This window comes from Pleurodeles waltl, chromosome 7 (genome assembly GCF_031143425.1).
Source record: "Pleurodeles waltl isolate 20211129_DDA chromosome 7, aPleWal1.hap1.20221129, whole genome shotgun sequence".
NCBI classification, from domain to species: domain Eukaryota; kingdom Metazoa; phylum Chordata; class Amphibia; order Caudata; family Salamandridae; genus Pleurodeles; species Pleurodeles waltl.
In genome coordinates, this window is record NC_090446.1 from 83,908,007 (window position 1) to 83,934,480 (window position 26,474).

Genomic DNA, 26,474 nt, shown 5'->3' on the forward strand with positions numbered 1-26,474 from the left:
AGGCACACAACCAATGGAAACAATGTAACCCATTGATACTCATAAACTGTACTTCTAAAGTTACCATGGCCAAAAAGTGACCCAAAACAGGAGTAAATTATTCTATCCCAGGTGATTCCATTTCAGCCATTTATCTACAGCTACGAAGAAGCGGATGATTTTCGATTTGCCTATTTCCTTTGGGTTTTACAAGTGGTAGAAACAATACGATATATCTATAAATCTATACATCTCCAAATAGCTGAGGTTTCTCTTGCTGTTATTACATTGGTAACTTCTGTGCAGTATCATTAAAGATAAAAGACTATGCAGATACACACTACCAGCAGTCAGAAATGCATTACCAGCGTAACGTGATATAAAATACCAACATGCCAACAGTCCCGATTCAGGTGGGATTTTTGAAGCCAAAAATAGCTTTATTTTGACTGTCTCCTGCCTAAAATTACCTCTCTCTCAATAGAAATGGTGGAAATGTATTCTCCAGATTATTCTTTTTTTAAATATCCCCCACTTACCTCCTCTAAGGCATGTCTGACAAATAACCAGCAGCGGATCCTCCACTAAGGCAGAGGGGCGTCGCCCCACTTTATGCGGTGGACGAAAGGGTAAAAAAATGATAATGACCTAGCATTATTATCATTTTATTTTTCCTCTGGAGCAGGATTAGGGCAGGGAGTGGCTAGGCTGGGCTGGAGGAGGACTATGTGCACATAACTGCGCATGACGCTTTGGCCAGCCGTGTTGGGCCAGCCAAACAGTCACTAGCACTTTGTATTTCTCCACCTGGCTGTATTGAAAAGCCAGGAGGAGAAATTGCACGGGCCCTGTTCCCTGTCTGAGCGCCAAAGTAGGGTACTTGACCAATCACAACACTGCTGTCATGCTGTTGACAGCAGTGATTTTATTGGAGGGGAGTCTGGAAGCCTTGTGCTTCCAGAGGTCCGAGGAGAAAAGAGATATAGAACCATCTCTCCCAACATAAAGGTACGTTTTTTGTTGTTGATGTTTGTCCATATCCCCCACAACACCCGGTGACAAGTGGCAGCCACTGCAAATAACATATCACAGTGAAAACTACATTGCCATATTCCAGACATAAAGTATCGAGATTTGGTTTCAGACATGATTTAAAGGTCTGTAAACACAAAAAAACTCTTTGAAATATTTCATTTCAAAGTCGTTCATGCATTAACTACCCCTCTCGCAGGATTTCCTAAAAAGGCACGTCCTCTACGAATGCGCATGCGCGTTGAAGCCAGCATGCGTTCGTTAAACAACCTATCGCCTCCTGCAGGCTGCCGTATTACGTCAGTGCGGAAAACGGTGCGCGCTTCTGCTTGCAGGCGTAGTGACGCAGCCTGGGGTTGCCTTGACAACCGTCAAACAAGCAAGATCCTGCCGGGAGAGCGGGGGCTCAGGTTAGTGCTGACCGTCATATGCCTTTGTTTCTACATAATATTTATGGGTGATTGTGTCGCCGATTTACAGTTCTGGCCATGAATCGGAAATGCAGTTAATTAAAAAAGAAAGAAAAAAAACGCCCATTGCTCGTAACATACTTCATTTTCCCAGTAAAAAGATGAATAAAAAATCAGTGCATCCTAGCACAAGGTCTCACCTATACATGCTATATCTACCCAGTTTTTCACCCCGACCCCCTTCAATTTACAGCCATGGTTGTCATTGCCAGACTGTGTGTTTCATGTGATGCTGTTTAGCATTTAGCCCGACATATTAGTTTGCCTCTGAGGAAACGTAGCAAAAACATTGATTTCTCTATAAGATGCATATAGGAGGTAAAGAATTGAATGTGACAAAGTGTCATGATTGCGTCAACATTTCAAATGTAAAACAATATCTCATACATTCTCATGCAAGAAGTTCCCAGAGGGCGGAATGATATAACTAACAGCCAGTAGAATGATGCGAGAAAGCCAAGGGGCATGACTCAGAACTTGGTGGACGGGCTACTCCCACAAAGTCCTCACGTTGGAGCCAAAGTCTCTTTGTATATTTAAAAAAATCAGTAGGAGTAGGTCCCTCGGACAGCTGTAATGTGAAGCCGGACCTAATAAAAACAAAATCTCAAACCTTTGTCTATACATTGACTTTGAACTTATTTTATTGTGTGTTCTTGCAAATATATTAGTACATTCATGTAACAGTTGATTGTATTATTTACTTGTGGAATAAATAACATATCATGAAGCTCAATGTTACCGTCCCACTGCATTGCAAAATCACGCCCATCTCCCCTCTCCCTAAACTAGGGCAGTGCCTCACTTTCTTTATTGGTTGACACTGGTTGCTCTAGATTAATGTATGAGGAATATCCATAGACGTAATTACTTGAAAAGGTTACACTGGGATGGATTGAAATGATGGTTGCATGTCCCTTGACAACTGGACGATTGATCTTATGGGCAATTTTGTCCCCTGTCGAAGTTGCAAGGCTTGAGAGGAACAGATGCGCTATAAAGTCTCTTTTACTAAAGGCCGAAGCTCAGTGTCAGGTTCTCTAACAATAAATGAATGGAAGGGGAGTAAATCACTAAAAGCCCGATGCAATGACATACTGATCACATAAAGTGGTCACAAATTGCACCCAGACTTTTTGCGACCAGTCTGTAGTTTTGCAATGTGAATGATGTATTTATAGTCATCTTGCAGAATCTCCAGTATGAGAGGTTTCCAGAAAGACCTGCCAGTTACAGGAGGCAGCAATACCCTGAAACTGGAGAATTTGGACCACTGCCCCCTCTCCCCCGGTCATCTGATACAACTCTCAAAGGGAAAGCTGTGCAACAAGAACAGTGCGAGTGAGAGTACCTGCACCTAAGTGGAATACATGGACTCTTGACTCTTCTAATTACTCGAAAGCAGAAAAACCCTAGAGTAGGCGTCTCCAACCTTTTCTGTAGTGAGAACTACTTCTGATCGCTGAAAATCATCATGAGCTACTAAAGGCCAAGAAATTTGTGCACTGTTCCCAGAGACCTCCATTCCACTCCCAGCAATGTGGGCTGCAGTCAGCGTGGAGGATCAGCAACTCCACAATAAAATGTGCACTGGTTCGGGTGGAGGACTGCTTTATTATAGAGTGCCACAATGTGAGTGGCACAGTTACAAAACTGTGGCATAAAGTGCACCACAATCTGGCACTGCTGTATAATGTGCATCCCTATCCTGGGACGGAGCCACAACAGCATGGTACAATGTGCCTCATGGTCCGGGAGGAGATGTTGCCGGCTGCTTTCTTACAGCGCCTTCAAGGCAGGGCTATACTAAGCTATATCTCTGGCCCTCCAAGGAAGCTGCTGTTCCTCTCTGACTGACAAGCTTCATATATCCTGCAATTCAGAGCCACCTTAACCCCCCCCCCCCCACTCTCGCAAAGATTACGCCTTGTAAGGGTTTCAAAACCAGACATGTCACTAGTGCTTCACTGAGATTCATTGAATTAAACAGCATTCTAAAACAGACAGGTTCCTAAATGCCACACCACCTGAAAATGTAGTAAATACATGTAGCTGAAATGTTTTACTGCTTTTGTCAACTCAGTAAACAGATCACCTTTAGGAACTTGAATGACAGATTACATGATATTGGCCCTGTAAGGATGAAAGGCAAAGTAGGCCCTGCTGGAATTCAACCAGGGTCTTGTAGATCTGGGAGAGGGACTTCAGGCAATTGAGGCTAAGATGCCTACAAACAAAGGGCACTAAACATCACACAGAGGATTCACGACAGAAACATTTTAAAGCTCGTGTGAATTACCACCCACATTTTACATTTTTACTATTTCACCATTAAACAGCGTTTCTCAGTGACTTTTTTTATGAAGTACCTCACGCAAGTTGCCCACAAACTGGAGCCAGGGACCTTATGCCTGTGCTATGGTATTTAGTGCCAAAAAAAGCCAACCAGAGTACCAGGCCTTATAATACGGCTCCCAGGTAAAGGCTGCCGCTGCGGCCAAGCAAGATTAAAGTCCTATGGTTGCTGATGGTCAATCTAGTACTGCTCGTGCCGGGCTTCTACACTGACATCCTCCTCTCCACACCGCCCCTCCCCAGCTAAGTTCAATTCAACTAATGCGAGCAGCTGCTTTGGGTGAGAGCCTGCAAGTACTGGCAACAGCCGTAATAAGACAAGCTCTAGCTTCTCACAGGGTGTCGGCTAGTTTTTTTGTAGCTCACGATCGACTGGTTGGAGACCCCACCCGTAGAGACAATATCGAGGTGCTGGGACTACTTCAGAAGAATCTAGCTATGGGTAAAGTGAGGGAGGTGACAACTCTTGATCCAAATTAAAGGATGACCAAAGATATCTTCAAAGACAAGAAGTCCTGTTACATGATAAGCTAAGTTTCCCTTTTAAGTACGGCACTATAGCTCACAGATGGTTCATTGACATGAGAGCTACAAAAACATTACAAAATATTCAACAGGAGTGCTGCCAACATTTCTAATCCGAGTGCAGGCATGACTCTTAGAATTAAAGGCATTAAACACTTTTTGGTGGTAAAAATGTATTTAAATTATTTATGTATGACACTATATTATAGAGCAAACCAAAGGGGTGGCATAGTTATTTAATTAAATAACCATAACATCAGTTCAGAACAGTTAAAAGGACCATCCAAGGAAACTATCACCAACAGTAATGGTTCTAGAGTGTCTCTTTGTTTGATGACATTTGGTTGGGTCGTAAAATCTATTGTAACATCACTCACCAGATAGCCTCTTTGTCAAAGCATAGTTTGCGGTATTGGAAAATGTATTATTTTAAAAATATTAGTTTTTAGTGTTTTTCGGAATGGCATTAGGCAATTAGGCTTAAGTCATGATGCAAATGCGAAGTCATTTTTGAGGTGTTAGTGGAATGTGTTTTCATAACAGCTTTAGTGGAGAGATTTCATCTTTAGTAATTATGTCAGCGACTGGCTAGACAGTTAGATGAGGGTGAAGAATAAAATCTAGACATTTGGTCTGTCAGTCTACAGTGAGTGAGATAGTAATTGCTGCTGGTTTTGGAAGGCAAGATAGATCAGGCGTTAGGATGTTCATTACAGAAGTAGTGGAACTGTTATAAATGTGTTTAATTTGAATAAGAATGATGCCACCCAAGGTTACAAGTCTTCAAAGGAAGTTTAGGTTGAAGAGTTACAGAACAGCAACTATTTAATAAGCCAGAGTACCATCTGCATACTGGAGTGAGGTGATATCCACTCCTGCACCGCAGTCCCTGGTGCATGCGTCCATATATTGAACAGTGTGCGTGGGAAGATAGATCCTTGGTGCTCTCCATATTGAAGAGGAGTCCAGGAGACGTCCATATTTCTATCTTCAGGAATTGCAATATGTCAGCACAGGATAAAGACCTTAGGACCTATCCATCAGGGCCCATCCCTACTGGAGTGAGGCAATATCCACTCCTGGCACCGCAGTCACTGGTGCATGCGCCCATATATTGAACAGTGTGTGTGAGAAGATAGATCCTTGGTGCTCTCCATATTGAAGAGGAGTCCAAGAGATATCCACATTTTGTAGCTTTAGGAATTGCAATATGTCAGCACAGAATGAAGACCTTAGGACATATCTATCAGGGCCCATCCCTGTGGAGAGAACAGAGAGGAAACCGTCATGATAATGAGTGGTGAAGAAGGAAACCATGAGAAATTATGTAACATAAAACCCTTACAGAGAAGATAATAAAGTTTCTATGATCTCTAAGCAATCATAAGGTTGTTGAAATACCTGCACTGCTACTGGCCAGACTTCGGAGTTGACACTGCAGCCCTTGTGAGACCCATCTAAGCAAAACTGGAAAACCCTAGCTGATTTGCTAGAATGATGGTAAAGCCCAGAATGAGTACCGCAAATGGAAGGCAATCAGCTGGCAGACAGCAGTACAGGGCAGCATACATTTCTACAAAGACAATGCCACCGTGATGCAGAAACACACTTCTCTCAGCTCTATAAACTGAGCGCTGAGGCTGGGCATAAGAGGGGAGTGATGGAGATACCTCTAGAATCCATTCCATGGCTGTTGTCTTCTATCTCTGGAAGTACAACCATAAAACACGATTTCATTATAAATCTGTTCTCTCTTAACTGATGTTTGATAGCACCTTTGAGGAGCATTGGAACCCACGAGCCATAAAAAGATAAGCGCATCTGCTCTCCACGCTCAGGAATGTGAATACCTTGGAAAACACATGCTACGTAAAGCATTCCTTCAGGGATAGATGGTCCCATTGCCTGAAGATTTCCCAACCCGAATATTTGGACAGACATTATTTTTCTGAGGACAGGAATTAAAGAGCTCGAGCACCCCTCTTTTCTTTACTAGTCTCTGCTTTGTAGGGCAGGGAAGATGGGTGCAGGTGCTTCACACTAAACTTAGCACAGTGGTTTTGTGCCGCCCCCCAGTAGCATAGCTTCAAGCCCCACCATCGCTAGATGCATTACACAGTTTGAAGACTATTGGGTATAGCATGACTTGTTTACAGACCTGACCTCCCATATGACAATGGTAGCAATTTTAAGTTGTAAACCAGATCGCCTCAGCTATCCCTATAATATTTTCAGGACATGTGCAATGGCCTCGCCTTCACTATTGCTATTAAAAGCACACCCGAATTCAACCTTTACAGGTCTAAGCTTATCACGTTTTGTCTAGAATAGGGAATATTGGTAAGCATGTCTGGGGGAGACAAGCACATGAGTGAGAAAAAATTCGTGTGGTTGTAGCATGGAGTTTAACTGCCACCACGTAATATCAAAGAAGTCAAGTGTTTATGTGTGGAATGTTAAAAAAAGGTGATGGGATGGATGCTTCCTAATAGACCAAGCACTGGTAATTGCTCAAAGCATCTTTCATCACTTCGTTTTTTGTTTTATTTCAGTGTAGACTGTTACTCATACACCGCGTTAGTCAGTGTTCACTCTTGGAGAGTCAGAGAGAGCTTTGCTAGCTATTATTTGGCATGCGAAGACACTGAGGTGAGTTTATTTGAATTAGGATTGGTATCTAAACTTTACAACAAAACAAACTGCAGGTGTTACTCTGCAATATATGTATTTTACCAGAAGGCTTGATAAAATGATGTTAAAAGAGTGGTCATAGTCCAGTGGAGGCATAATAAAGGGATGTTAAAAAGTGGCCATAGTCCAGTGGATAAAGATGGAATGCCAGAACCCAGTCTCCAAAAAAGGATTTGAATCAATTTGTTTTTCATTGTGGCTTCGCGATGGGAGGAGATTTTTTACAAGCTGTGGCCTCAGTTGACAAACAAGCTTAATGGAAATTTGGTAAATACCAGCAATATATTTTAATTCGAGGTCTCACAGGTGACAGCCCAAGTGCAAAGTGTTTGTTTCTACTCTGCGCCTGTGAACTGTGTACGAGGATATTTTTCTAAACCGTGGCTCTATCATGGGCTTCGCAGTCCCATTCTTGGGTACTGGTTGACGGGAGCAAAACAATCAAATGGGCACCTCTTCCCTGTTAGAAAATGGTAACAATACTTTGGAAAAGAAGAGCTCAGACTTGTTTATCCCTGAAATGTATTCTGTGAGGGTGTTGTACTCAAACGGCCTGCTTTTGTACAATTAATTTATAGCCCCATGTCACTGATACACCATATTTCCAGTGCTGGGATTTCCTTTGCAGATGATTCTGGCCGATATAAAGCCATATTACAACTTTTAGGGTGCAGTAGGTTTTCCAATTACAAGCCCTGCACTGACCGTAAGGTGTCCTGATGGATTGAAGCCAGTTGGCAACATCGTTGCCCAGCCAGAAATCAAAGAGGTTGGAGACACTTTTGTGCAGGACCTTACACCTCGGTCTCCACTGGTGGGACTCTGAGTCTTAGCTGTCCTTCACGATCACTCTGACTAAAGTCCACTTGTCCCTGAAAAAGAGAGAACAAATGGGGACACAAGTGTACTCTTCTAGCCAGGCCACTTGTCTTGCCAAAAACCAAGTATCACTGAAATTTGTAGAAAGCCTCAGAGGTGCAAACTGTACTCACTGCTGCTAGATGGGGAGAGGGAATGGCCTCAAACTAGACACAAGGAATCAGAGTTTGTGTGTCATGGACATATCTTGGCAGAGCACATCAGTCAGTCAGCATGAAAGTCGAGTAAGAAGAGCCACATAATTTACACTCAGTGAAGAACCCTCTCAGGGAATGAATAGATGTGCAATGGGTGTGTGGGAACGGTCAGTAGACCCAACCTCGGGAACATGCAAAACGCCTTTAACCCAAACAATCTGATCCCTTAGACCTAAACAATCTGACCAATGATCAGTCCAGCCCGTGTCTAGTGAACGGGGATTACCAACCTATCACTCTGGGTAGTGTACAGTTTGGGTGCACTCCCAGTCCAGAGCCTTGTGCTGCCTGGTAGCAGGAAAACACGAAGAGCGTTTCAAATAGACCTGAAGACATTTAACTGCTGGGTGTGGAGAGCACAGGACCCATCAGAAAAAGTAAAATAGTGCTAGGATGGTTCAGCTTTCCTCACACGTCAAAGGCTTCCACCACTAGAAGGCCCTCAAAGTTAAACTGAGCAAGAAAAATCATACCGATTAAGTAGAAATCACAATGACTGCTAAACTTAACACAGGGGTTTTCCGACTTCTGCTGTAGATATATCTCTGTCTCATTGAACTTAAAAAAAATCTCAATAGAGACACTGCTTCCAAGGGGTAAATCCGTAGTCTATCTGGAAATATGGGAAATTGAGCACCAGTTTAAATCATTTATCCTGGAAGATGAAAAATGACCCTAACATATAGGCAAAATATTTTTTGTCAGCTTTCAATTAATTTTTTGGTTTCGTCTTATTAAAAAAAAAAGATAACTTTAATATATAATAACTTTGTATTACCAGATTTAGTCACGCAAGATGTCAGATTTGGATGATAACCCCGATGACGACCAGGACGCTCCTGATGATGATGAGCCTGCAGAGCCAGCAGAAGGCGATGAAGAGCCTGCTGAGGAACAAGCAGCTGAAGATGAAGAAGCTGGAGAGGAGGAGGAAGAGCAGAAAGAGGAAGGAGAGGAGGAGGAAGAGGTGAGCTCTGGGAGGAGAGGATGTGACCTGCTCGGAAACTCTGTGGGGAAAGAAGGGACAGGAGAGGAAGATGAGGGGAATAGAACAATGAAGGAGAGGGCTTTCAGGGAGAGAGGAATGGAGAAGGGGTTGAGAGAAGAGAGAGGAAGGATAAGAAGGGAGAGTGGATTTGAATGAAGTGCAAGAGACGAAGGGAGGGAGAAGCAAGACCAAATAGATGGAGGATTGAGGGGAAAGGGTACAAATAAAATAAAATAGGAGACAAGAGGAGGGCAATACAACTGGTGGTTTGGAGAAAGTGAGAAAGAAAAGGAGCGAGGCTGAAGAGGAGAGCATTGGAGGGGTAGAAGAGCAAGGCTGAAGAAGGCGGGATTGACCAATCCATGAAGATGTGCAGAGAGGGAGACAGAAGGGAGGAGACCAGAGATATAGCTCTCAGTTTGCCAGAGTGAGAGATGTGAGAAAAAGCCCCAAAGGGTTAGGGGATGAGGTTGACAGAGCAGTAGAAGCCCAGGTGAAGGCACTGTCCATGTTGGCTGAAGAGACGAGGGAAAGCACAGATCCATAAGCTTTATTTTTATCGTAACTTGTCTAATTTTAGTCTTAATGGCAGCGATTTTCCACGTGTCCCCTGATACCAGTTGCCTGAGAGCCAGTGGCTGGCTAAATGAGGGTTACAGAGGGGGATAGTAGGGAGACCCATCATCATCATTTTATATTAAGTTTCTTGTGGTACTGCAAAGGTTTCTGGTGTTTGGGGGTCCTTCATCCAAAAACTACCATACGCTGTAAGGGCTGGTAAGCAAGACCGATCACAGAGCAACCCCTGGTTGCGAGCAATCAAGCGTCTAAATAGAATGCACCAGAGGATTCACTGGAGGGAGGTGTGGGTGGTAATAGGGGTTGCAAATCACACAAGAGGCAGGGAGATAGCAAGAAGGAACACACAGGGCCTCACTAATTCAGTGTGAGCCTTACACCTTGAACACAGTCCCATTCATGGGTGTGGTTGGTACTTCTTGGACCTCATCTTTGAAATAATAAAGTGGTGGTCGGAGAAGTTAGGCTGGCATCCATGTGTGAGTCCCACAGGCGTGTGCACAGTGTTTCTCGCTGTATGTATGTATGTGCTTTTATAAAGTGTGGACATCTGTGAGTTCAGCCAGTTAACAAAGGGCATTGCTAAACCTTTCTCACCCGGCTAGAAGACACACACATCGCCAAATCCCATCGATGTAGCAACGCCAGAGTCGTGTGTGTTCATGATATGGGTTGTTTGCCCAGCTCTTATACATTTTAAGTAGGTGCCCATATAGACAGGCCAAGCTCACCATAAAAGCTGCTACCCATGTTCTGTGTTGTTACAGAGTGTTCCCTCAAATTCAAAACAATTTTTGGTTAATGCCAGTCCCGCTAGGGTCATTGTGACCTTTATAGGTGTCCTGAATGTCAAATGACAATTGTGCAGCAGTCCCTCAGGTACCCTGATACATTCCTCCCGTGGTATGCTTGTGTGAAGAGCCTCGGCACACAGGCCCATCATTGTTTTCAATTCAAGGCCAAAAGCAATGTGCTTAAGTGCGTCCAGAGCGTATAGTATGTAGACAGCAGTCCACAAAAGCCGACAGAGGTTCCATAACGGAGCCTATTACTGGTGCATCCCTGGTCCCTCAAGCACGACACCTAGAGGCTCTGCGCTTTCTGATGAGGGTCATGAAATGACAAAACTGGTTCATTTTTGTTAGAATTATTGAGGAAAGGTATTATCATAGGCTAAAGTATTTTATCAATGTCCTTTCTGAATGTAGCCAGCGGCGGTCTCATGAAATGTCTGTGAAGGTTGCGATCAGAATTATCTTTCCTGAATTTCTACCTGAGCCACATTTGGAAAATACGTATCGGCCCTCTGTCCGGGACTCTTAATTGGGTGTTCTTAGGCTACCTCATGTCCAGGACGGAGCAGCCAGCCCTTATAGAAATTCATCCATAGGCCTTCCAAGCATGTAGGTTGACCAGATTTTTAAAACCAAAATAGGATATTACACAAACTCAGAAGTAGGACTACAAATGTGCATCGATCTGGGGCACAGAGTGACGTCACTGACAGCCCTCAATAGCCTAGAAAACACAGACAGTGAGGCAGTCAGTGTAATTAAATTAAACTTTTACACGTAGTATCACCTGTTTTAACTAGATTACTTCCTGCTAGGGGCTGCTAATTAATTCTGCACTGAAATGCCTGAAATCTTTGCCCCTCCCATTATTGGGCTGAGCCTCTCTGAAAATAGTGAGATGTGCTAAAAGTAATGACATTTGCCACAGTGCTTGGTAAAAAAAAATGTATTTAAGACATCTGTCAGCTCAGAACTGTGTTAGAGACCATGTCTGAAAGGAATCATTGCAGAGCTCTGCGCGTGACGCAGCCCACGCGCAGGAGTGAATCGCCATGAATTTACATTCGGCCTCAATGCTACTTCTGTCCTCGCGATATAGGCTGGCCAAGTGGAGCGACAGATCATACGTGCAGGGAGCCAAAATAGTGAACTCCACCCCATTCCCGCCTAGTGCCAGAGCAAACGTCTTGGGCTTTTGGAAAACATGAAAACCCTGCTGTGAAGTTCCTTTGAAAGTTGTCAATGTTTCTTTTTTGCAAAGCGCCTAGATACATTTCTGGTTGTATGTTTGTGCTATGTACATAGCCAAGTAGATGGATAGGTATACCATTTTGTAACTGCATTTAGAAAGTGCATCCTTCTTACCTCTGCGTAGTCAATTAACTGCTTCTGCGGTATCACTGTGAGAGTGCTGTGGATGACAGGGCGTGTGCGTACATGCGTAGTGTAGATGCTGTGCATGAGGACCAGATGTGGGTCTTTATCTCGCTTTTTGGCGCTGCACATGTGCATGACCTTGAAGCGGAAAAGGTGTGAAGGATAGGACACTTCCTCTTAAGAATCGTGCATGATTCATGCAAGCATCATGGAGGTGATCACTTGACTTTGCAATCTAGGGATAGTGTTGCAGCTCTGTTTGCCGGAGAACATGGTCAGCCCAGACAAGACATGATGGACAGGTAGCTGGCTATAAACATGGCTGATGCCCTTGAAGGGAGACTGCTCCTCCTGGGCCAATGCAAGCCTGACTGGGAGTGTGCAAACTGGCTATGGGAAAAAGAATTGACACCCCATTGGATTTTGGAGTGCTTCATCTTCAGAATTGTATGAAGCTTGTCCCTCACTAATTGTCTCCTCTTAAGTTCTCTGTGGAGGGAAGGGCTTTTCTCATCCCTTTCTTTTCTTTTGTTTCAGCCCCCACCTCCGGTCCCACTGACGGATGAAATGCTGAGAGAGGGGATGTCGCTGCTGTGCAAGACCGGTAATGGTCTAGCCCACGCTTATGTCAAGTTGGAGGTCAAGGAGAAGTGAGTGCATTCATGATACAGGGCTCTTTAAATGCCATACTTATGGGATTTGTGCATGTGTCCTGTACCATGGTGCTTGTGCAGTGAACTTTTAAATTTAGTCCCTCACTGCTTGCCATTCGAAGCCACAGTAAAGTGTTTTTCTGTTTCCCAGTTTTCTTCCCTCTTTTCTTTCACTCCTGTTCCTCTTTCTCCATCGTCCCCCCAGAATCACAAACACTAGCCCTGAACTCCTTCGAGCCCCTTTGGTAGAACCCATCCGTAACTGTAGACAGTAGTTTTATAATCTACATAGTTTTCCAGCTCTGTTTATTGCTGAGCACCTTTGGGTGTGTTTACCCTCGTATCCCGCACCAGAATGAAACTGCATCACTTTCTTAGTCCAGAGACTTCCTTGATCTTCTTTTTATGGTCCACTTGTCACAAAGGGAACTTACCTGGTACTGGTAGTCGCACCAATCTGGACAAACTGGGAAGGGATTGTGTGACTGAGTCTTGTCTAGCCAACAGAGCATTTGATGAAAGAGTTAGACATATCTACTTCTCTATGTATCCCCTCATGATTGAAGCAGAAAGAAGAAAAGGTCGCTGTGTGGTGCTGGGTCGCACAGCGGAGAGGTGGGTTACTTAGGCCTTTAGTTCGTTAACACAGAGTTGTCCCTCTAAGTCTGAGTGGATCTCCAGTTCAACCCTGGTGCCGAAAAATAAGACCCATTCAGAGACCCTCTCAAATGCCTACTTGAAAATGGTGCCAGAGCACCACAATATTGAAATAAAAGCTTTGCCAGCACCCCCATATTTAAGCTATTACTCTCTACTGAAGAAGGAGAAATATCCTGGAACACATTTCTGGAGATACAATGAACTGGTTGCATCAACAATGGTGAACACATAAGACTTTCAACTAATGTGAGTGTTATCATGCACTCCAATTACCAAAATGCATCTGCTCGAATTGTCCGCTGGCATGACAGGCAGTGTTCTCACAATCCATTTTGTATTTTAGTCGTTGTCTACTAACTGACCCAATTTATAAAATCTTTTGCACAACTTAGGGCCTGATTACGACCTTGGCAGATGGGATACTCCGCCACAAACGTGAGGGATATCCCGCCTGCCGTATTACAAGTTCCATTATATCCTATGGAACTTGTAAAACGGCGGGCAGGATAATCATCTCATTTGTGACAGAGTATCCCATCCGCCAAGGTCGTACTGAGGCCCTTAATGTCCATTAGTGAAGTGAAGTTGAATTTGCCGTTGGAAAATCCAAATCTGTTTTGATTGTTCTGACACACAAGGCTAACAAGCTAATTTTATTGCTAGTAACTCATTATTTAGTCCCCTAGTGGTGCCAGAAGAAAACAGGGTGAAAGGGGAGCACTTGCTGTCATCTTTCTCCACAGTCAATTGTGTTTGATACTTCAGTCACATTTTGTAGTGCTCCTAAGCCTGGATGAATAAGGAAGCTGGGGAGCCACAAACAATATAGTATAAACCAGTTGGAGCAGAGACATGATAGTAAGAGCCATTTTGAGCCATACCGACCATACCACAGCAGAGTGTAATCTGTTCAAGCATGGAGAAATTAAATTCAGAATTCTAATATGGAAGCACTGAAGATCTGTCATTTGCATCTACCATGGAGTTTTGACATCACAGCAATCCCACCTACCAGCCCTTTAGAACACCAAGGCAGAGAAGCAAAGGTGGCATCTCCTGGAATGGGCTCAGAACAACAAGGTGCTCAAAGACATCTATGTTGAAAAAAAATAGATTTTAAAGGTTTTCCAGATGTTTTCAGTGTTACCAAACGTCTTCTCCTCTGTATAGTTATACCCAAATAAATGGCCCCCCTTTTGTGAACCCATGCATAAATCAAACCTGCAGCATTTGTTTGAGAAGGCTGTTTTAGTGGCATTTATAGAGGAAGGAGGGTGAATGAAATTCCAACTCTATGTGCATACTAGCCAACAACATTTCACCTGGGGCCAGATGTATGACCCTCAGTTTTTGTTACTCGCAATTTGCATTGTTTTGCAATTGGCAGATTGCGAGTCACAAACACTGATGTACAGCAGTGTCTGATACACAGTTTGCGATTCCTAAATGGGTCGCAAGGGACCTGCCTCATTAATATTCATAGGACAGGTCGCAATTTGCAAGCAATGGCTAGCTGTCACAGGGATAGTGGGCTGGTGGGGTCAGAAGACCTCCATGTCGGTGACTGCTTTTTAAATAAAGCAGTTTTTAAAAAATGCATCCAGTTTTCCTTAAAGGAAAATGGGATGCATTTGAAAAATAAAACAGAAGATTTTTCTTCTCATTTTTTTAGAGTGGGCAGTGGTCCGTGGGACCACTGCCTGTTCTGAAAAAATGTTGCCCCCCTCATTCACAAAGGGGATGGGGTCCGTTGGGGACCTCTTCCCGTTTGCAAATGGTTAACTGACTCCTTCAATGAGTGGGTAAAGTATGAATGTTCTGCGACCGCATTCCCACTCGCAAAACATTCATACATACCAGTGCGACTCACTATTAGGAAGTGACGCCCTTTACCTGCCCCTTCCTAATAGGGACTCACAAATCCTATTTTGCGAGTCGGTAATAGCTTCTGACTCACAAAATGGGGTTGGTACATGCCAAAATGCATTTTACCAGTCACAAACAGCCCGATGGGCCATTTGCGACCAGTAAAATGCATCGTACAACTGGCACTTAGGGCCAGATGTAGCAAAGGTTTTTACCCATTCTGTGTCTTGGGAAAAAGTGTTCGTACATATGGCCCCTAGTGCTTTAAAGACCCACCCTTCTTACCCAAAGTAAATAGAGACTTTTTATTAACCAGACCATTTTATAGTCCTCATTCTGTCCTAGTTTGACCTATCCAGTACAAAGGCCTCAGCTCACCTTAGACTTCATTAGCACATTGCCTTGATGGGACTAAATGTAAAACAAAATGAAACCTATTTTGTAAATTTTGGTTGTATCTGACCTGGTTTAGCAACACGTTTGTGTTTATTATTCACTGTTCCTAGTCTCTTGATTTAATAACGTAGAGTGAGGGGTAAGCTTGTTATTATTGTCTGATTTTTCAAAGCTAATCCAATGATAGATAAAGAAAAGGTATTTCATTTCAATTGTGGTTCTTCATTGTAGTCTCCTGGTCATCAAAAATGTACTACCTGACTAACCCAGCTGTGTTCCGATACAACTGGGTTTCTGGTATCGTAAAGGACCGTGTCAAAATTCCCATACGTGAATGCCAAAGCCCCATAAGTAACTTTGTTTTCATGCTTATCTGTTTCTGATCTGCTCCCACAATCTGCACACATGCAGAGGTATTCTGCTGTTTATGAAACAAGGAGAAACAAAATATCCCTGGATGTAGAACTCAGGTTATTTTTCATACAACCTTAGGGTCTGATTGAGAACTCGGCAGAAGGGTAACTCTGTCACAGCGGTGCCGTAGTATCCGTCTGCCAAAAACTAAATCCCATAGAAGATAATGGGATTTAGATTTTGTCAGACAGTATATCTGTCACCATTTTGATGGATTAACCCATCCGCCGAGATCTAAATCAGGCCCTTCGTTAATTTTCCATTAGATTTGTGAATTAGTTTTCCTGGGCCCTCCGCTGAACAAGTCTTCTGCCTTCTAAAAACAGATCTCTGTATTCAGTCACCATTTAATTGACCTTACGTGGTTATATAGGCTTTCCAGCTGTATTCCACAAGGACTTGTTTAATGTTACACTTTCTAGTGTTGTTGTTAACACAGCCATTGTGGAAAACTCAAGCTTAGTCTCATACTCCTAGCAATGGTCCAAATGTTTGACTTGAAGTTTGATAATGGCTGAAGATTGACTAGGCCTATTCCTTTAAGATACCTTCTATATAAACTATGTAATTGTGGCCGGTACGCAATGGTTCACCACAGGGATTGCTTCCTTAACTATGACACAAAGGACATCCCTTATGTGTGTTTTGAACATATCCCAGTTGATGAAATTCCTTTTTGGTCCATGCACTTCACAACCACTTGCATGATTCTTGCTTGAACTTGTCTCTGCTTATGTTGCTGTCATTAGTTTTCAGAGTTATGTTTCTTCAAGTTTATGGATACATGCATATATGTGATGATGCAGCTGGTCGGATCCAATTATGGTAAAGTTTGCACATCATATTAACTCTGTGTTTCATGCTTAGATTGCCTTTAGAACAACTGTGGTGTGTTTCAAAGCTTTAAGGGAGAACAGAATGTGTGAGGATGGGACGTGAATGGGAACGAAGGAGCAGTGAGAGATCAGGAAGGAAGGACTGGGATATTATGTCAATTTGATTGTTTGTTTAGCACTTACACCATCAACTTGAAGGGGCTGAGTGGGCAGAAAAGTAGTGGGGAAATGGCGATAAACATGAGAGGGAAGAAGGAACCAGAACAGAAACGAGCTTTACAGTATGGCATGCTGGGTCTTGATATAGCATTTAGGACATTATAAGGGTTTTTCATAGCTCTACTGTTATCCATATTTATCATCCAAATTTTCTCAGGGAACTGACTGACATCAACATCCTAAGGGGCTACATTCATCTGCGCTACGTGGACCTGTCTATGAATGCGCTGCGTGACATTTCCCCCCTGAACTGCCTGACTTACTTGCTGTGGCTAAAGGCCGATCAGAACCAGCTGACCAGTGCCCACATGGAGGACCTGCCATACCTACAGATTGCTAGTTTTGCACAGAACCAAATCAAGGATATGGAAGGCATTGCACATCCTCGGCTGGAGAAGCTCAATCTTATAGGTGAGTGATTAAATTCTGGATTAGTCTGTGCATACTTCCCAGTTTCCTTATTTCCCACCTCGTTAGCCATGGTCTAGTGGCCCAGATCCCTACGCCTCTGTAACAAACTTATTAATTTCAGAAATACCAGCTCATCAAATTCAGAAACTACAGAAGCTTCAGCTCTTCCTGTTTCCTAGCCTATTCTGGTCTAGTCTCAGCAGTCACACTTCCCTACTCTTAACATAGCATGTTCACTTGTCTCAGCTCTTTTCGTACTCTCTACTCAGGGTATCCTGGTTATAACCTGAGAAAACTCATCCCCAAACTTCAACACCTCAGATCCCCTGCCTAAGAATCTCTAGTCTACTATCTTCAACAATAGTGTTCCTGGACTCAGTACCTCTAGTCTTGTATCCTCAGCACCTCACGTCTTCTGTCCTTACCATCTCAGGTCTCTAACCATCTCAAGTCTCCTAGCTTCAGCAGCACCGAACCCTTGGTTCAGCACCTTCAGTCCTCTGCACTTTCACTTCTCTCATTTAAGCATCCCTTCCCCAAGCCCTACTAAGCTCTTATGTTAAAATAACCGTTAAAGGCAAAGAAGGAACAGAAAAAACATAACAAAAGTAAACAATACAATAGAAATAATGGAAAAAATATTTTTTTTACTTTACTTTGCAGTCACAGCTAACTTATTGAATTCTGAATAATGAACAGGACATCATTTTGCTTCCTTTGAAAATTCCAAATATATTGACAGTTCCCCCATCCATTCCATATCCAAAGTTTAACACGTGTTTTGCTTGTCTCCACCCTTCTGCTTGTTTGAATACATTTCCTTGAAAACATAAGAGATTTAAACCTCTCATTCTGTGCAGCTGATTTCAAGTGGATTACACATCTTTAAGCTTGTTTATGTGGGCCGAGGTAGAAACCAATAGTCACTGAAATGTGTATTGTCGCCACTACACAAATGATTGTAAGCAGAAAACACAAACGGTATTTTTAAAACATCCAAAGGCAGTTCTTTAATGTAGTTCATTCATCCAGAAAATATTGTTGAAATATTAATTAACATGTTTATGATATTGTTATACATTTTTGGATGTTCTTCAAAAACACAAACATACCATAGTATTCCCCCTTACATGGCCTCTATTACATCTCCCTATCACTACATCACCTGAGCAGTACATCACCTCACTATTACATCCCTTCACCATGATATTGGCCTTTGTAATGAACATAGTTTATTTTGTGTTCTGGAATACATTAAAGAATAATTACATTGATTTACATTTGATGAAATAGCTCTGAGTTTCAGGATTATTATGTGAAACTATATTACATAACTTTAAATACAATATAATGAATAAAGAAAAAACAAAACAATTGTAGTTTTGGAGGGATTTTGCACCAAAGTATATTGATACCAAATACCTATTTTAAAAAAGTAATAAAATTAATCTTGATTAAAACATTTTAAGGACAACTGCTATTAATTAAAGTAAAAGTACATTATTGTTATAAATATAATTAATAATATAAAATAATAAATAAAAATGTGGAATTTGTGGGGTATCCCACTGAAACTGACTAATTATAAATACATATAGTTAGCTTAAAATTAGAAAGTACAAAAAGCATAAGTTAAGAGAACTTTAACACATAACTTTAAGAAGAATACATAGCTAAAACTGATAAACTACCAAGAAACGTAAAAGTAGGTTTATTCATGTGAAATAATTGTAAATACTTAAAAAGTCTAGGTTTATGATATTAATAGTAATTTAATTATAACATTGTATAGATAATCAATTTGGATTAGGTTATTAAGTAATAAAACGCATTTATGATCACATATACTTAAAGTACATTAAATTAACATGGTGAAATAGTATTTAAATATACTTAACAATTAGGGTTAATAATAAAAAGTGAAAGGCATAAAAGAGGAAGCAGTTAAAGTTACAAGCATGGAAAATGAATGGAGAATTAAAAAGTATTCGTTAGGTTAAGGGGTGATGAAGTGGGATCTTATGCAGTTAAATGCACATAAAGTTAACCTGGTCAAAATAGTCGTAGTTGAACTTACCTGGGCTAAGCAGTGGAGACAGTGAAGTGGTGGGACGATGTAATCCATGAAACCCATATTATAGTATACGCAAGTAATATTTGGCCAATCTTCTGTCCTAACATCCACTGCTAAATAGTCAAAACTAACAATACAGTGAGACATGTGGCTATGAGCCAGAGGTGATGCTTTTTCAGGACATCATCCATCGCTAATCTGGGACTTTACATTAGGTGTCACTGTTGCAGGAGAGTCTGCCTTCCACCTCCACTACCTCATCACATGCCGAGCTGCGACCAGCCACTGATAGCCCTTGCTGCACAACCTATTTTGGTGCTGTAGTCTAACTGACCACTGCTGCCTTAGTCTCGGTTTGCTCCCTCCAGGGCCTCTAGTCGTACCATAATCGAACCACCGTCACCACCATTTTGGAGGCATTAGCACCTTAAAGGAAATCTGCAGATTACCTCAGTACAATTCAGTTCTACCCTCATTGGATGAGTCATATCAATGGAATTGGTTCTTTTCTTTTAACCTGAATACCTCTAAGAGAGAGGATTGTGTTCACTTGTTGCTTGCTCCATTGTGGACATTTGGTCATCATGCTCAGCCCTGATAGAGCAACCACAATCAGATTTCTTTGTTCATTGGAAACATGTAAATGAAAATGTCCATCTGTAGGGCTGCCGGGTATAGGTTTAACTAATGATGCATTCTTCTCTGGTTATCTAATTCTCCTCCCATCTATCCTTCAACCCCACTCTTTTCCTCTCTTCTTCCCACGTGGACTTTCCACTCCAGGTAACATGATCACCTCACTGCTGGGAATGGAGTTTCGGAAGCTAATGAGCTTGCACACATTGGAGCTACGAGGGAACCAGCTGGAGACTACTGCAGGGCTGTACCTTCCCAACCTTCGCAACCTCTACCTGGTACGTTGGATGAAATGGGCAAGCAATTGGGAGAGACAGAGAAGCAAGGTGCAGATTATACACAGGGCAAGACAGCCCCTGTTATTCTTCCTATACACAGCCCTTTAGTAACATCATGAAGAGCACTTAGATGCAGTTCTTCTCCTACGGTGTACTTTGACATTTTACTCCTAAGCGAGCAGGTGCAGCACAATCCCACAAACAACAGACTGAAAATTGATTTCTGCATAATCATACAGACTGGAAGGAGCTTAGGGAAATGCCTGTGGAGTTGGCAGAGAGCCACAAGTGAGCATAGAAAAGAGGAAGGGGAAACATTACTGTTTCCAGGCTCTGACTATTTGCAGTTATGGGCTGGAGGCCTTTGGAAATTATGCAGCTTTGCCAGGATCACCCTGCATGTTTAAGAGACACGCTGCATCATAGGATTCCCTGGATCCAAATGTTCGCTCTTCCAGCTGAGGCTGGGTCCCTAAATTCTCTAGTCACAATCAACCTAAGTATCCTTGTGGATGTTTTTGAATGTTTGGACTCATTTAATTCAGTAAAAGCTATAGCAGATAGCTCATATCAGTAGCTGGAGTAAGTACCTTTTAGGAACTAGAATTACAAAGGTCGAAATCATGGGAATGGCCAATACATTCTTTTACCCTTAAAACTGCGCACTGAAATTCACATGGATCCTTAATAATATAGGAGATAAGCTTCTTTGAAGTGAGTCCACAGGAATCAAAATATATATATATAAGTTCTTTAGTAGACTATTCTTGGCTCCATTACTTGAAATGGTATCCCAGGGCCTTTGCCTCTCAATGTCTGACTTTATACAGCATATGTGACCATTTATAAATAGTGACAGTGCAACCTAGTATGCTAGACATAAAGTGCATTCAGTGGCAGGGTAAATACTAAATCAAGCTTCTCCATCCAATCATGATGGATACTCCTGAACAGTTAACCTTAACTCTTCGACCTCAAAAAAAGGCTTTGGTTTTTCTCTGCCTGCCCTTTTTCCTATGGTTTACCAATTGAATACACGTCAACATGGACCCATAGACATTTAAAACAACTACACGTCGATCAGTTCTTAGCTGTGTTCTACCTTATTCAATTATTTTCAACATTTCTTTAAAAGACTGCACCATGAATTTAGTCCCCCGACAAGCAAAAGGAGTTGAGGTGCCACTTAACCAAATAATGACGACTGGCCTACATAAGCGTAAGCCCAGAGTCCTAAACATGTGTTTCAGGTACATTTTCCTTTGTGCTACCAGCACCGGACACACACAAAAAATATGAGCAAGTGACTCTTGTTTATACCCACAGAGGCGACAAGATTGAGTCTGGAACTGCTGTTTCCAAGAAGGGGCCATGTCTTTGGTTTCCATCATACCAAAACGCATTAGCATAAATTGATGTTTCAGAGATTGGGTAATGGACACTGATAGATATTCCTGAATTTGTAATGTGATGATAATACGGTCCAGGCATGGTGTCTTGTAGCAAGCGTGTTTTTATCTGTAATTAGGGACTGTAACTGTGTGACAACATTTGTCATCCAGTAAAACTTTGCTTTACACAAGCTCATGCTCCATACGTCTTGCAAACCTAGTTCCTTTATAGTATTATTTAGATAATGACCCCATGAGCCTTTGGTATTACAGTGCTGTTGTTCCTCTATCTCGTTCAGCATAGATTGCTGATGGTGCCAATCTCTGCTGCTCGCAGTCTCCAACAGAATTTTATATACGCTCTTTTACTCTGATATTCATAGCTTTTCAGTCCAAATTCTAAACGTACCTGAGCTGGTGAAACTGAGTTTGGAATCTGGAACACTGTTTTGTAGGCCTTCATTAGGATTCGGTTAAAAGAAACTGTTTCTTTGCCCAGCATTATCTCAACCCCATATGTGACTGTTGGCATTAGCCGTGCTGACATTACAGAGAGCAGATGATTATATGAAGAGAAACTCAGTTTATGTTTTAGTATCTTGAATCCATAGATCAAGGATTGTGCCTTTGCTTGAGCAGGAGCAAGCTGAGGTTTAAAGGTCAGTTGTTGATCCACTATGAAACCCAAGTATTTGTATGAAGGAACAACCTCCACCTGAGTTCCATTAATAAACCACGCAAAAGTTTTAAATTTCGGGTCCACTAATCGCACTACTTTAGTTTTGTTCAAATTCAGCTCCAGAACTTGCTTAGCTATATAACCAGTGAGTGCATCGATGCTGTGCTGCAGTCCAATCGGCGTTTGACTGTGTAATACTATGTCATCTGCATACTGTAAACATGCTATTGATTCCAAGGCACGAACGGGGGGATGAATATTTACAGGGTCAAGAGCGTTGGCCAAGTCTGCAAGGTATAAGTTAAACAGCATAGGGGCTAGGAGACATCCTTGCTTTAAACCATCCACAGTTTGTATTCTATTGGTGACTTGGCCACTTCTCCAATTTTAACTTGCGCCCAAGTGGCAGAGTATAGTTCCATCATTGCGCTCAATAAGCTCCTGGGGAGACCCCAACCTTTCAATTTTCCCATAGACAAGTTCTTGGAACATGGTCAAAGGCCGACTTTTCTTCAGTCTGGCCTTTATACCTAGCAGATCCAGTGCTGCCAAATTGGTTGAAGTCCCCATGCCTGCTCTAAAGCCTGTCTGACTTTGTGGTAAAAACAGTTTCTCATGTATCCATACCGATAATTGTTGCAACAGACAAGATGCATAAAGCTTTGCTTCAACATCAATCAAGGCTATTAGCCTGTAGTGTAATGGAGAAGCAGGATTACCCGTCTTGTAAATTGGATGAAAAATGTTGCCTTTCCATGCATCTGGCAACCGCTTTATACCGTGAAGATCGTTAAATAGAAGCACCAACTAATAAGCCCAATATGTTGCATCTCCCCTAAAAAGGGCATTTGGAATTCCACTCTGTCCAGCGGCTCCTTCCAATTTAAACTTCTTTATATTGCCTATCAGATGTTCAGTGGCCATCAGAGCATGGTCTTGATCAAGATCAAGTGGGTAGGCATCTGTTTTCAGCTTCACTCTAATGCCAAAGTTGGCCAAACTTGAAATACAGTGAGTCCTCACCCATCACCTTTTGGTCCGGGGATGAATACATTGCTAAAACATGGGCTTCCCAATTAGCAGCATATTATACCTGCATTTAAATGTCAATTTTCTTCCCCTGGACTAGCCCATTCACCAATTGCCAAAACTTTTTATTATTATTCTGTTTATTGAACATCAGATGTTTGGACCACAGGTCTTTATAATAACACCGTTTTTCCATCCAGCAGTCTTTCTTGTATTGTGATCTTAGTTTAAGGAGCCTTGTTTTGACAGGGTTCTTACCTCAGCGTGTAACTTTTGCCACTTTTTTTGTTTCTCGTGTGACTTGTTTTTTTATTTGCACAGCGTTCTGTTATACCATGGATGCCCTTCAATACCACCCTTAACTTTATTGTTTGCCTCAAGTGCTGTAATTGAGAGATTTTTTTATAGGAAATGTATTCAATAATGAGTTGCATACAGTGCTTAATTTGTAAATAAAAACGTGCTGGTGCTCAAAGCCCTCATGTTAAACCCGCAGCTGCTGCAATTAAATGTGGGAACACCGAAACTGAGGCAGCGTAATCCTGAAGCCATCTCGGACCTCTTCAACCCATATAAAGCCACTCCCTGCCCCTTCAGTTCACTTTTGCAGCTTTCTGCGTTCTACCTTTGTGACGCTTGTTCGTTTTTCTCTTCCTCCGTCTTTCCCATATGTGTGTTTTGCTCGCAGCAAATGCTTGACGAAGAAGAATAAGCACCGGCCCACAAAAATAAGTGATGGTGCTCAGCACCGGAAACAACAAGCACAAATTAAGCTCTGGTCGCTTAGATCCTTCCATGCCTTCACCCTTTCTCCTGGTCTCAATTCTGCTTGTTCCTGCTTTCCAAATTCTTTCTTAAGCTCTTCGATTGACCCTGCACAGCAGTACACTTCTTCCATTACTTTCTCAATTCCCAGCTCCTGCCATTTTAACTTTTTTGTATTATAAGTCTTTGGGGCAGCAATTATGATATTTGCAGACAGTAACCGTTTTCATTCAAGCCGAATCTTTATAGATTGTGGAAAGTGATCGCTCTCTGGGCGTACATGAATATTATAGGAAAGACTAATGGCAGTGCTGCTTCACCTATTAACGTGAAATCTATTGTTGATTTTTTTTCTGCCACTACAGAAAGTTACAGGTGCAAAGGGGTCTACCCCTGAATGGGCTATCAAGCGACGGAAGCCAAGATTTTCGAACCTTTTCTTCAGATACGTTCCATGGTATTTTAGTCCCCGTTTTGTGAAACCTTTACTCAAGTTAGCGTTGAAGTCACCAGACACAATGAAGAGGGCCTCCTTGTACCGCCTCTGCAACATTTTGCCCTGTTTTGATCCTTGTTCAGTAGATGTATATATTAGTTAGCAGCAATAGGAACCAGATGGCACCTGAGGTTCCACCTTAATTGGCAGCAGCCCTTCGATTTCAAGGTCGATTTGTTTGAAGACCCAATTAACTTTGGTTGAACAAAACTTTGTGAGGACGCCTTTAGAATGTCCACATTTTTGAGACTTTATTGCAGAGATGTGCGTCCCGACATAGCCTGAGATTTGAATTGGCTCCATACACCAGGTTTCTTGGAACATAATAATATCAAACTGCTGAAGGAACTTCAACACCTCCACGTCTGTTGCCGTGTGTTTCAGACCATGGGAGTTCCTAGAGCATATATAAATGCTGTTGTCTGCTGCTGTTTGCAATCTAGTCCACCTGCTACTATGATCGTTTGAAGATTGGCGCTCTGTTTACGAATCAGAGGACTGCTTGTTGGCTCGTCCTGACAGAGCATATTTTGGTAATTTACTATAGTTCGATTTTCTCAACTGCATGGGGTGATTTCAACTCCAACCACTCCTTTTAACACTGAGCCCCCCTTCTCTTTTCCTGGGAGCAAGGGGCTGGGGTATCGAAGAGGTTCTAGTCTTTGTAACACAATGCCCCATGAACTAAAGGTGTCTTGATGTTCCAGGATGTTCCAGGATTTGAGCATCAATGGCTGGAGAGGCCCAGGAAGTTAGTGTTGCCTCTTTGTCCCTGTTATTCGGATGGGGGGATAGACTTCACTTATTGCAGCTCTGTCGTTGTGATATAGGCCAGGGACTGAATTTCCTTTATAAGTTTGATGATTGTTCCTCTATTTAAAATGTCAAAAGGCCCCTTCGAATTATAGCAAGGGATTAGGAGAAGTTTGTTACCGCCCAAATCCACTTTATGATGGGATATCTGGCATCCTCGCGGTCTTATTTATGCCGGTGATTTTGTCTAACCATAGATGTTGATCCTTACTGATGGTCAGTATGTTTCCCTTTGAATTACTGCAGATTTTTGGTTGTTTTCCCAATATTTACTGGCTACCAACCCGGCATTGTCCCATTGATTCCCTTATTCTGTACTCTGGCAGTTCTTGGGTTTCTCCTCCGGGGGTTTACTAACCGCCCCCTCCCACTGATCAGGGCTTTCTCCCCAACAGCCATTAGTTATTGGACTTTTTTCCTTGAGTGACTGGTTTTGCTGTTTTAGTTGACTTATGCGTACAGAAACTGCTATCTTGGAGTTATCCTGGCTATCCTGCTGCATTTCCATCTGCTTTGTGACATTTGTGCTGCTTTCTGCCTTGTGTCCCTTGTCTATCCCCTCTATGTCTTTGCCCTTTGTGCCAAAAGATGTAGCAAATGACTTCCATATGATGTTTTGCTGGCCCACCTTAACTTTCTTCTGTGCTTTCCTTTGTCATCTCTTTTCCCTTTTGGTAAGTGAGGTAAGTGAGGGCTCGTTCACTGTGGGCTCATTAGAAACTTCTCCTACAGTCCCTCCCCTGGCGGGACTTGTTTCTTGGGTCCTGAGGCCTTTCCTGCACTCGATTGATCCTTGAATCTTCTCCTGCCTGGGGAAATAAATAGACGGTGAGTTTTTACTTTCTTGAAGTTGGCCCACTTCACAGTCGGCCTATTTTTTGTCTGCCAAGATTTCATGCACCATGTCTTCCCAGCTGCAGAGCCTGTCCTGGGTTCTATGGCCCTGGGACCTTACTTCAGTCAAGATGTTGTTTAAAATGTCTGTAACCTTG

At 42.4% G+C, this 26,474-nt stretch overlaps 1 protein-coding gene across 2 annotated transcripts in view; it reads left to right on the forward strand.

Moving 5' to 3' along the window:
* The first annotated feature begins 882 nt into the window (after nt 1–882).
* The window catches only part of LRRC23 (leucine rich repeat containing 23), a 34,063-nt gene continuing 8,471 nt past the window's right edge, over nt 883–26,474 (forward strand). The window contains exons 1-5 of one of the 2 annotated variants that reach the window (XM_069243065.1): nt 883–987; nt 8,910–9,095; nt 12,404–12,516; nt 17,068–17,321; nt 20,179–20,309. In XM_069243065.1, the coding sequence (XP_069099166.1) occupies nt 8,925–9,095; nt 12,404–12,516; nt 17,068–17,321; nt 20,179–20,309 (669 nt within the window). In that variant the 5' untranslated portion in view covers nt 883–987; nt 8,910–8,924. Of the gene's footprint in view, nt 988–1,317; nt 1,422–8,909; nt 9,096–12,403; nt 12,517–17,067; nt 17,322–20,178; nt 20,310–26,474 lie in introns of those variants that run through there. The other variant, XM_069243064.1, reaches the window with a different exon arrangement.